Source organism: Hyposmocoma kahamanoa, unplaced genomic scaffold (assembly GCF_003589595.1).
Source record: "Hyposmocoma kahamanoa isolate Upper Pololo Valley unplaced genomic scaffold, ASM358959v1 86, whole genome shotgun sequence".
NCBI classification, from domain to species: Eukaryota; Metazoa; Arthropoda; class Insecta; order Lepidoptera; family Cosmopterigidae; genus Hyposmocoma; species Hyposmocoma kahamanoa.
Window position 1 is genome coordinate 7721310 of NW_020654289.1, and position 13272 is coordinate 7734581.

Here is a 13272-nt window from a genome sequence, read left to right on the forward strand (position 1 = left end):
TAAACGGTGTCACCATCACTGAAGTTCCGAGTTCGATCCCCAGCCGGGTCAACGTAGAAAAAAAACTAACTTTGCTATATTCACTCGGTTCTGGCTGTTTGTGGTACCGTCGTCGTTGTTTTCGATTTCTATTACACAAGTGCTTTAGTTACTTATTTTGGGATTGTAGCGTTATCAGGATAACTACGTTACGGTTTGGAAGGGTAAGGGTGCTGGTGAGATTACAAGCACATGGGGCAGTTACCCAAAGATCTTTGAGTGGCACTGCAACTGTTATGGATAGGCGTGTCGTTTACCACCAGGTGCACTTCGTTCGTCTCGTCACTTGGTATTTAAAAACAAAAGAGTAACGTGTGTGATGTTGTCTATTTATAATTACCAAACAATGCTTTGTAAAATTCTCTTGCAACTTGCTTGATAAAGGGGTTTTCAGTTGTTATAAAGTTTGCTAGAATTAACTTTTTTTGCACTTTTATTTGTATACATTTTATATTACCTAAGGATGTTACTGTTTTTCAATATCTCAGCTAACAAAGTATTAATTGTCATGTCACAAAAATGTCTCAAAACGAGGTGTGACGAGGCATTCTGTAGGCATACAGCGCGGAGATGGGTAGAGCAGTGATTGTGTTAACACTGTACATGATTCATTCACGTTTCGATTCCATTTTCCATGGATTGGAATTGACTCTCCTGCCCGTCTCGTATAAAAAACAAAACAAAAAATTTTAGAAATATCAGTTTCATGAAAATGCAGTTTTACAATATTTTCTTTGTACATTTATTTGTTTATTGCAATTTTTGAGGAAGGGCAAGCTGTAAACGGTATCCGTTAAAATTATGGTGATATATTTTTTGTATTTTGTTTTCATTAAGTCCTGCTAAAAGTATTCATGTCTGAGTTAAGGAAAAGCGGGGCATCCATCCATCGGAGCATGATGTGCATGCATTAAGACTTTTTAACAATGCGACAGTAAGCGCCCAGACACACGAGGAGAAAGTTTTCGCGCGGCCGCTACGCAGTCGAAGAGCGGAATCTGCGGCTGCCGTCGTGCGGTCGAAGAGCGGAGTCCGCGGCGGCCGCAGAGCGAACTCCGCTCGGCGACCGCGGAGACAAAAGACAAGCTAGTACCTTCCAGCTAAAAGTCAAATAAATACGTGTAAGCGTATTTTGCCATGACATTTCGGTCTCTGAACACATGCACGCGGTCGCTGGGCGGCGGCCGCCGCAGACTCCACTATTCGACCTCGCGGCGTGAGCGCGATGAAATTCGTATAAACGCGCCCTAAATCACTCTGAATTTGATTTGTTTTGTGCAAGCATAGACAGTCAAGTGAGAAAAGACCAAACATCACTTTGACACATCACGCGACTGGCGAACTTATCTAAGCTGGCCTTACACTACGGATTTTTTTCCTTCCTCTAAGAAGCTGGCGAATCATACACACTTTTCTATTATTAATGTTTTTTTTTATGTAAGTATGTTCTTTGTTTTTTCTCTTAAAATCTCTTTTTGGCTTGTTAAACACTTGAAATAGTTTCATTTTGGTGAAAATTCGTGAATGGCATTGGATTACTCTTATTTAAGTATACTATAATTGTATTATTTGTCCGTAAATTTTCCTGAAATGTAATAATAAATAAATAAACAGCTCGTCCAGGGAAGTACTGACACCTTACCTATTGCTGTAATGTGAGCCATAATACGTTCCGGTTTTGAATGGTAATGGTGCTAGTGAAATTACAGGCACATGGGACTTATCAACTTACTTCAGGTTTACAGACGCAGTGACAGTGCCCCGCAGATCTTTATTTGTGATTTAACCTCTAAGTGGCACTGCAACTGCTATGAACAGGCGTGTCGCTTACTACCAGACGCGCGACATGTTCGCCCCGCCACTTGGTATCATAAAAAAAACAAGAGTGTAATTTCACTAGAAAAGACATTTAATGAAGGCCAATGCCTGGTTTTGTACCATAGTCAATATGTAGTCGTCAAGCACATGTCCGACGTTATGATTAGTGGGTGTCTGACTTCAGCGCTAATGTTGTTTTAATCATATCACCAACTGAAACAACATGTCTAACTGGGTCAACCGCTTTAAGCTGTGGCCACAAATTCAGCGGAAAACAACACGGTGTTGTTATGATGCATTTTTCTTTGTTCATTACGAATGTTGTTATTCGTAAGTATAAGTGATATTCGAAATTGATAATGTTGTAATTTTATTGTGCTGTAGAAATCGCATAATAAGCTCTACAACTTATTGAGATTATAGATTTAAATTCAAGCTTTGTTTGTTTTACCATGGTTCATTTACGCGTTAAGAAGAAACGTAAGTTATTAAAATATTTTGTACTATACAAAATGGTATTCCTTACATTTGCAAACTTGAAAGTTGACATAAATATTCTTCAGTGCAAATAATAAAAGTATAAATGACATTTTTATAAAACCACCCCTAAGTGAAGGTCAATCAAAGTTTGTATTGTTTGTTAACCCGTGTTCTGATTTGCGTCATTCTTGGTTTATAGGCATTTTTTTTACGATACCAAGTGACGGAATTAACATAAGTCGTGCGCCTGGTGGTAAGTGACACGCCTGCCCAGAACAGTTGCAATGTCACTCAAAGCTTTAATCGCAAAAATCTGACGGGCATTGCCAATGCGCCTTTCACCCTGAGATATAAAGTTGACAAGTCCCATGTGCCTGTAATTTCACCAGCACAGCAAAACGGAACGCAGTAATGGTGACATTACTGCTTGGCAGCAGAAATAGGTAAGGTGGCAGTACTTTCCTGGACGAACTCTTTACAAGGAACTCTACTGCTACTACGTAGTACTACAGAGTAATAAAAGTATCTTATAATAATAAAATGGTAAGAACCCTACCTTTTCAAATAATAATAAAGTAAATGCAAAATGTAATTTTTTTAAATAAGTCGCGAGTAAACGCTATTAGTTATATATTATTTATTATTAGTTATATATAACTGCCTCCGTGGCCGAACGGTTACCATGCCGGACTGCCATGCAGAGGTCCCAGGTTCGATTCCCGAGCCAGGAGAAATGTTTGTATGGCCTACATTTATTTCTCTCGTGAGTTTGGGTGTAATTTGTGGTTGTCTATGTGTGTGTCCATGGCACCCGCGACACAGGGTTTCCCTAGTGCGGGGCTATGTTGAGTGTGTGCGTTATTTATTTATTTATTTATTTTATTTGAGTTTTAGTAGTAGGTATACCTATAAAACGCATGTAAAACTTTTGTTTTTGTACATCGTCTGTATTGTATTTGTATATCGTATAGCTAGAAAGTTCCAAAGAAAGAGACACAATTTTAAAAAAAGGAAGATAGGAGGAAGAAGATGGAAGTTGAATTTTGATGTCGATATTCTTGGTAATATTGTTGCTGTTGCTAATGTGCATGTGCTATAAAAATCACTCATCAGCTTAGGCCATAATTGGAATATAACAACAGAACTAACAAGACGCATAACACATTTGCTTCTAAAATAGACCACTAGCCATGTAAAATTAAGTTCTCAGGTTTTCTCGATTCTCAGACGATCTAATTAGCGTAAATTTTACTGCTTTTGGAAAATAGTGACACATTCCAAAAATGTTCCTTTTTAATTTTATTACTGAGATTTTTGCAGAAAATATTAAATTTTGTTGTGATTGGGCGGTTAAAATAATCACTTGACAATGTTGGGATCGTCTACGATAATGTAATTTTGCGCGGCAGACACGCCTCAATTTTTTAAACCATTTTCTCGATGAAAAAGATTCTCTTGAACTAGGCCACTATTCTAGAAAGTCATCGATTTGTTCTTTTCACAGGTCCCATGGTCACGGGTGAATTATTTAAAAAAAATGTAAAAAAATCAGCCAGGTACCTTTACAGCTACCAGCACTATTAAAGATATCGGCTTTAATAATTGTAATTAAATTTATTGAAGTTAAGAAACATTTTTCATAAATGGCGCTATGGCAAAAAAGTTGTTAAAAACCAAAAAACAAAGGTCTGCAACAAGCACGTGGAAAAATTAGGTAGGTGGTTCGTTCCGTAGGTTTGCTAGAAGACGCTGGATCGAAGGATTTTTTCTAAGTGATCGATCTTTGTTTTAATAATTATAACAAACTAGTGAAGAAATATCACAAAAAATAATTGAATATCATGGTAGTGAAACTTCCTGACATTCAATAAAACTTAATCAGGCTAACCTATATTATGAAGGTGAAGTAGGTCGCTAAGTTAACAAAAATGTTGTACGATGTAAAACCGTACATAAAATGATTTTTTCTCAAACACATTTGCATTGCTGTCAAAAAACGAACACGGGAAGTTTGTCATTTATGGACCATGCGACTTCTTCCCGGCCAAGGACTGCAAAGTATGAAAATCCATTACTGTCCTCTTACTAGTAAATCTACCTATTATTAATAAACTATATAAACAGGTAAAAGAAGAAATTTATACAGCCAACTGCCCAGTGCTCATAATTAAAAAAAAATAAAAACCTACCTGTACTTAAAAACAAAAGAAAATGGCGGTAACATTTCAACTACAGTGTTTTGGTATTCTTTTGGTTTTTCGTCTTTTTTGTATTTTGGTCGCGAAAATGAGTGCCAGTGAGAAGAGCGATAATGAAAATACAGTAATAGATACACATTCAAACACATCATCAGAAGTTCAGCAGACTACTATAATAACGTGCATGGAAAAACAATAACATTTTCTTTTAGCAACTCTCCTAACACGTCAAATATTACTTTAAATGTCAATTAATATTTTTTTTACCTTTTTCTATTACACATCTTCCTCTCTTTAGTATTTTATTATTTTCTCACATTGTTTGAGAAAAATGCTATACATGCCTCGGCGGGAACGGGAATTGCTTGACTCATATAATACAAGGCCTCGCTGGCGCTCGTCCTTGTAAGTCATACTCGTCCAGCAATCCCTTACGTCCCGGCCTCTGCAATATTGTACTATAATTATTATTGGATTAAAATAATTGTATTTGTATACATATGTTAATTTTATGCATCCTCCGGCTGTTGACTTCGTAACCCAAGTTTTTGTTTTAGTTCTTTGCTTGTATACAAAGTTTATACACTGAAAACTTGTAACATATTGTGTTTTACATAATCCCCATAGTACTATCATGTAACGTAATTCGTAGCTAGTTGTACTTCACTGTTTGCAATAGTACTTGTATAAGTAATAAGTGTTGCGCAAACTAAAGTTCAAAATCCACAAACAACGCCGTGACTAACCTCTGTTTCTTTTTAATATTTAATCCTAAAACAAATTCCACCATTCAACTCGTTAATGCTGCCTAGTGTTAAATGTAAAACGTCCTCCAATGTTTGAACCATCTACGATTCAGAGCGGTCGTTTTTCATTCTTATAATTAAATAAAAATAACTAAGTCGGGTATACTAAGCTTACCTGCTACATACCTTAGGAAACACATTAAAAAGTCTATTTTACGCAAAGAAAAATTAGGATTCCAAAGCATTTTGAGTCTATGGTATTCCAACCTTTCAACAACAATTTATTTTTCTAATTCCTACTAATCTAACAGTGATACTAATTAAATTATTCTATTATTATCACTGTGTAGAATTAAACTAACTGTACTAATCATAAAATTAAATATGACACTTTAATTTTTTTGTTATACCTTCTTACGCACTTACTGCCGCGTAGCAGTTACGCCGTTTTTTGCTATTTACGTAGCAGAATATCAGTATGGTGCTGTAATTGAGCAGCAACACGCTACGGCCGTTTTGTCACCACAGCGCACACATACAATGCGTTGCGAACTTTTATTGTAACGCCTTGCAAATTTTTGTGTTTGTAGTATGTGTTATTCAATTAATTTTTTAAATGCTTGTATTTTATTTGTGCAGTGTAGCTTTTTTTGAACTATTGTTTTTTTCAAATTTTTTTATATGTATTGCACGTGTGTGTTTTGGGATAATTAAACCATTTATCAATCTATCTGTCTGGCGAATTGCATTGTTGATTTTTACGTGTCGAAGCGTGTAGCTGATTTATATTAGTGTCTATCTGACGAACCCTACGTTGCAGATTGACATTTTTTATTTAATTTAGTTTTTGATTTAATAAATCATAAATAGACTTTCTTCATAAATAGATTCTCTAAATACAATAAATTACGCAATGAACATTCTCCTACGTAGGGCATGTGTAAGTTGCAATATTATAATTATAACGTGTAAAATTTTCATGGCTTTGTTTACCCTCGGGCACAATGCATGTAATCAGAGAAACATCTACTTTAATTGACTGGGTCAGCAGAGCTCTAATAGCCGCTATTTATGGTGGCTCATGGTGATGCAGCGCCGCCCATTGCCATAGACAAATGACCTACTAGCTAGCTTTCTAGTGGCGAACGTTTTCACACTAAATTACAGTCATAAAAGGTATACGATGATGGATTATTAGTTTCTGAGTACTGTTTTGACGCAGTGCTTTAGAATTAGCTAAATTGCTACTCTCACATACGTAAGGGCGGTATAAATTAGTATATTGTGTGTGAAAATATGTTAATAATGAGTTCTGTAGCGAACCACAGCTACAAATCTTTGTAATAAACTATGTTAGCCCTTTTAACAAATTTTGATTGAAATTCTAAATTTAAATGTATTTGTTTTTGGCGCCTTTTTATTTGGTTAATCGTTGTTTGTACTTTAAAGTGTCTTAAATGGCGCGCTGTTTCGTATTATCCTAGAAGCAATGATAAACTGAAATAACAAAATTAAATAATTATTAATACCAAGATCGAACACTCAGAAAAAATCCTTCGATCTGGCCGGATTCGGACCGACGTTTTCTAGCATACCGTGCCAGACGCAATACCAACTAAGTCACGGAACCCGGCGGCCCTCACGAATTTTTCTATGTGCTTTGCGTCGTATCTTTGTATTTGGTTTTTTCAATGACTTTTTAGCCGTAGCGCCATCTATGAGAAGTCTATGACATTTTGTCACCCAGTACGACACCTTTGTAGCTACCAGCCCCGGCTAGAGATGTCGCTATTCATTGCATTTAAATTTTTATTGAATTGAAATTCAATTATTTTTATGTGAAATTACTTCACTAGTTTGTTATAATTATTAATACAAAGATTGAATACTCAGAAAAATTCTTCCGGTCTGGCTGGACTCAAACCAGTGACCTCGCCATCCCGTGGCTGACGGTCTAATTGAGCTACGAAAAGAACAAACCAACTTTACGAACTTCGCTATGTGCTCATGATCTTTGTTTTTTAACGACTTTTTTGCCCTAGCGCCATTTGTGTAAAGGCACAGACAAACTTATGTCTTCGGGAAACGGGTGCAGTACCAGTGTCTCTAAGATCTTTGCGATTCAAAGCTCTGGCACTTAAGTTGTGGCACTGTAACGCATCGATGCAATCGCGCGTTTGTATCGATGCAATCACGCGTTTGCATCGATGCAATCGCCTATAAATCACAAGTGTAACAGTCCCCTTGTTGAACCACTCTTAAAGCTCTTAGTGGCATTGCTATGGATAGGCGTGCTTACTACCACGCGCATGACTAGTTCGTCCCGAGAAAAAAATTGAAATCCTTCAATAACGAGTTTTTAAATGCGGTACGTTATCCACAACTTATCGCAATCCATTGCTGGACATAGGCCGCTCCCAATGCGCCATTTCGTCCGGTACACAGCTTGTCGCATCCATTCATTCATTCATCGCATCCATCAGTTCTTCGACAGATATGACCAGGCCATTGCCAATTCAGCTTCCTTTCTCTACGAGGTACGCAAGTCAGGTATGTGAACGTAACTCACCGTCCTGTTGCCTATATGCTTTGCGCGACACCTTAGCACGGCAGACTGCCCCACGACAGCAGAGACGTTCCTCGGCGATACGTCATCGAAGTATGGCCGCTCGGGACGACCTCCATCGCCGTTATTTACGCCTGGTAGCGCGCCCAGGCCTGCGCCTGCAACAAACGACGTTTCTTTAGTTTATTCATGTTAAAAATATGTATGTATATAATGGGTACATCATACATGAACATAAAAGGGTTCTATATATACGTCACTTTGAAAACTTCATAGAAAGGGCTGAGGTCTTAATTAGTTAAGAATGTTTGCTTTTAAACTCCTTACACAGTATTAAGTTTAGGCTGTCTAAAGCTGCGAACACAGGACTGCTACAAGATTTTCACAAAGAAGCGTATTTTAAGGTCATATCAAGTTAATACCTATTTATGATTAATTGAAAATGATAAATTAATTTCCAATTTTGTTAATATTTCCTTGTTCTGATCTTATAAAATAAAACCAAGGACAAGCTTTCTAAAAGAGTCAAACTTCAATACGTCTCATACTATATTAACTTATATATCTTATACGACTTTATGGTTCAAATACGTGGGAATATATAACGCACACACTAGACACTAGAGAAACCCTGTATCGCGGGCAGCATGGACATATACACAGGTAACCACAAATTACACCCAAACTCACGAAAGAAATAAATGTAGGCCATACATATTTCTCTCAGTACGGAATCGAACTCAGGACCTCTGCGTGGCAGACCAGCGTGGTAACTGTTCGGTCACGGAGGCAATTAAATACGTATCAGACTGTAAGCAATTTACAGATTATCTAAATGTAAAATTAAACACAACTTTTCATACATTCGACGTAAAACAACTTTTCTGTACCTAATTATCGCCTTGTCAAATACACATTTCCATGAAAAGCTTAACAACGAATATTAATTAGCATCACTAATCATGTAATTAAAGATCAATTCATTCTAAGTCTAGGGAAATAAATTAACACCGGGCGTGTGTACTTGCCATTAATTAAAACTGAACAAGCCGTGACGGTAATGAGCTTGCTTGCTTGTAACCCCTCATGCGTTTCAACTTCTATTATGGTTACGACGGTTTAACCCATTACATGATTTTTACTACATATTCATCTTAAACTATATTTTCGTTTTCAGGCTCGTCATCAACTGAGTGGCGTTTTATGACCCGTACGAAACCAGATGTATTATAATATTATATTATAATACATATATAATAACGCACACACTCATAGCCCCGCACTAGGAAAACCCTGTATCGCGGGTGCCATGGATACACACAAAGACAACCACAAATTACACACAAACTCACGAGAGAAATAAATATTTATAAAATATTACATGCGTGCATTAGCTATAGCTAATAAAGTATAGTCAATAGGCTACCACAACTACGCTATAAACGAATTTTGTTATATTTACGATTTACATTTTCAAATTTATATGGTAATAAAATACAAATTAAAAATTAATACATTATTTAATTTAATTTTCAGTAAATATGAATCTTTTAATCATAGTTTTGAAACTGGGCAAGGAATCAATTAAAATATCCATAGTTAATGTATCCAATTAAAGTATCCATGAAACTGATTATATGTTTTAACAATTCTACGCATAGAAGCAGAGATACCGAGATTAATTCAACTGACACGAGCTTTAAAAGGTATCTAATTTTGCGCTTGATCTAGGAATAGTAAACCTAACCTCACCTAAACTGAACCTAACCGGAGAAGTGCAGGAGAATCAATCGAATTATTCACAATTTAATGGAAAATAAATAGATCCCAAATAGTTCGGATAACATTGACTAGAAACTTATACTTACAATTCTATTAATTAGTATTTCATGTTTCCTTCAGTATACAAAATTTAATAGAGTTGAAGTTATGGAACATTGTTCCATGACTATTTGGCAACGTTCCGAAGAAGCCTAAGCACGCAATAAAGACTGAAGACGATTTCGTTTCTGTAATTCGCGCATAATGTGTAAAATAAACGTCCACATATTACGAGTTATGAATATGTTGTTCATATCGAGTTTTAAGGGTGCGTACAGATCTGGCAAATACGACACGGATGCGTCAGTTTGCGAAAAGGTTACGAACTGCACACGTGCATTGTGCGATCTGGGGGTCTAACATAACCTTTCCAAAAACAATTTTATTTCAATGTAAGCTTAAAGTAAGCTTATTATAATATTACTCATATTCGTACCATGACAAACCTGTCAACCAAGTAATGTATTATTGCTAATGTCTTATTCCTTACTAAAAATGGGAAAGAAATAACGTTATATGAACTATATAACGCCATCTCTTTCATTTTTGATGTTCCGAATTGTCTTATATTAGTATAATGTTTAAGTACGTAATGTTATTTACATTCAGAGAATTTTAACTGTTAAAAAAAGAAAAAATATTCTATATAAAATATTAATAATATCTATTAAAATTACGTTGTTTTAAATTATTTCTAAGCATTTTCATGAAGAAATATAAATAAAACAAGCTGAGTCTTGATAGTCACGTTGTGAATTCGGAATTATAGTCTAGTGTCAACTGTTAGTGTCGTCAAGGAGCATATAGATGTCGCTGACATAATTTTATTAAATAAACATCGCGTATTTTTATTTAACGAGAAATTATTTCCTATGTACTATTATATAAAAAAATAAACAAAATATTGAAGAGATATATATGATGAGATATATGTCTTAAATGAAGCATTCTTTAAAACGTAACCGAGAGAATTAGAAAGATAAAGTCCTTTCACATACCGGCAAGATTATATTTCTAGGCATTATAAAAAAAAACACAAATATCGTAAATTTCTATTCAATTTAATTTAAAATTAACCTTGAAAATACAGAACCCTTAAAGCACTTTTCATTTCTCAAAACTCGTAGTAACAAAAAAATATGTTAAATGACTGACAATTCGGTTGAAATGCGAACACTCATAGGGTCATGAATAAATAAGAAATGCTGACGCAAATTTGCAACTTACGGAATATCTTACGGCGGTGTAAATATGCCTTAACATGAGTGCTATATGAAGATGTGACTTGACATTATCAACTGTGCTCAACGTGTGGCTGTTTACATTTATCATAGTCAATTTACTGAAACTTTCACTAGAGCTCCTGGTAAAAGAGTTCGTCCAAGGAAGTACTGCCACCTTACCTATTTCAGCATTACTGTGTTCCGGTATGAAGGGTAAGGGTGCTGGTGAAGTTACTGGCAAATGGGACTTGTTAACTCATATCTCAGGGTGACGGGCGCAGTGGCAGTGCCCCTCAGATCTTTGTGATTTAAAGCTCTGAGTGGCACTGCAACTTTTATGGACAGGCGTGTAGCATAGCATCAGGCGCACGACTTGTTCGTCCCGTCACTTGATATTATATTAAATAAAAAGTAGTATATATATTTTAGATAGTAGTGTTTTAGATAGTTATTTCTGCCACAAAGTAATGTTAGCATTACTGCGTTCCGGTTTTGAATGGTAACATGGTGACAAAATGGAAGTGCCTCTCAAATCTTTGCAATTCAAAGCTCTGAGTGACACTGCAACTGTTATGGATAGTCGTGTCATTTAATAATAGGTGCACATCCTTTTTCGTGCCATTATATTACATCGTAAACAAAAAAACTGCCTAAACAATGTACGGAATGTTTTAATGCACAATACACCTCTTTTATACTCAGAATTCTTAGGCTTCATTCTTAACCCCGGCAACGCCTATACAATTTTAAAGCTGCATTGCAGTTCGCATATGTGACTTGCATTTTCAAAGCGTGTAACCCTAAAACACCGGCTGGGAAAGGCGCAAGCATAAAAGGCCTAACCTCCCTGCGGTGCGCCACAAAAGAACTTCATCGTTGTCATTTCCATTTCCTGCAGCAGCGCGAGACGTGATCAGATCGCGGCCATAAAACGAGCAGATTTTTAATTCTAAGTATTAAGGATACTGAGAATTATAAACCTCAAGAGTCAATGAGCACTATTTATCCACTGTTCCATCCATTTTATAGATCTTATAATATTAAATATGTATTTTTGTAACTATTTATATAGTCTGTAGTTAATATTTTTGCTATTATTTTATTATTGTTTTATTACATAATTTAATTTTCTTTTTGTTGTGCACGTAAGCCCGTTATTGTAATTATTTGGTCCTGTATTTTGGTCTGCAGGACCAAATTTCTTTTAGAAATAAGCAGTACCTTTTGTTTGTTTTTTTACGTTTCACTAAATATGAGTTGTGTTTACCTGTACAATGACCTCTAACAAATACGTGATTTTTAATTCTCGTGTTTTCATTAAGTACACAAATGACACTTTCTTCAATCAATTACAACAATGAATGTCGTTACATAATTCGGACTCAAATTAAAATATGTCTTTATTTATTGGTGAACAAATTACACTTGAAACGTTACATTTAGGAGGAATCTCCCTGCACGTCACACCATTCCTTTCCTGTACGTTTGGCAATAACGGGGCAATAATCGGCGAGTACCTTACGCCGATTGGCACAATCCTTTCACAACCGATGGCAAGCATTATAGCGTACGCCATCGATACGATACGAAGAAAAAGAAGTTACATTGATTAAACCGTCCGTAAGGCAAATTCCCCCGAGATTAAGGACGAAAAAAACTCCAAAAGCTGTTTTTTTTACATAGGCATAAATACACACGCTTGCAAAAAGACACAGCGATGCAAAAAAATCTTTCATAGATTTCTCATAGATGGCGCTACGACTAAAAAGTCGTTGAAAAACCAAATACAAAGGCTCGACGCAAGCATATAGAAAAATTTGTGAGGTCCGCTGGTTCGTTCCGTGGCTTAGTTAGTATAGCGTCTGACACGGTTTACTAGAAGACGTCGGTTCGGATCTGGCCGGATTGTTCTTTGAATTAATAATTATAACAAACTAGTAATTTCACAAAAAATAATTGAATATCAATTCAATAAAAATTTAACATAAATACACAATTAACTTTTACAATATTTATTTCAAATATCATAAATCGAGACAACCCAAAAGAGCTAAACCAGTCACTAGCATGGATTTTTGCCATACAAGTTTGCAGAAGATATATAATAACTTTTAGAGTAAATACGCGATTGCATCGCTACATTGGCGATTGCATAGATGTAAACGCGCAACTGCATCGATGCAGTTGCTTATGTTGAATAATGATTTATTCACAATATTTTGTTTTGTTTATTGTAAATTTAAAAGTGAAATTAATAAATACATTAAATAAATAAATTATTTAATTACTTAAAAACACGCTTAGCATTTGCGCGTGTGTAAAGGTAGACGATTAGCTACTGCATTGTTCCTGCAACGCATTTGCATCGCTGATAAAAGCCG

At 35.8% G+C, this 13272-nt stretch overlaps 1 protein-coding gene across 2 annotated transcripts in view; it reads right to left on the bottom strand.

Annotated features, from left to right (window-relative positions):
- Positions 1–13272, bottom strand: part of LOC113234696 (protein sidekick-1-like) — a 389391-nt gene that overhangs the window by 31219 nt on the left and 344900 nt on the right. For both annotated transcript variants that reach the window (XM_026470138.1, XM_026470137.1), the window contains exon 3: positions 7851–8005. In XM_026470138.1, coding sequence (XP_026325923.1) covers positions 7851–8005 — 155 coding nt within the window. The remainder of the gene's footprint in view (positions 1–7850; positions 8006–13272) is intronic.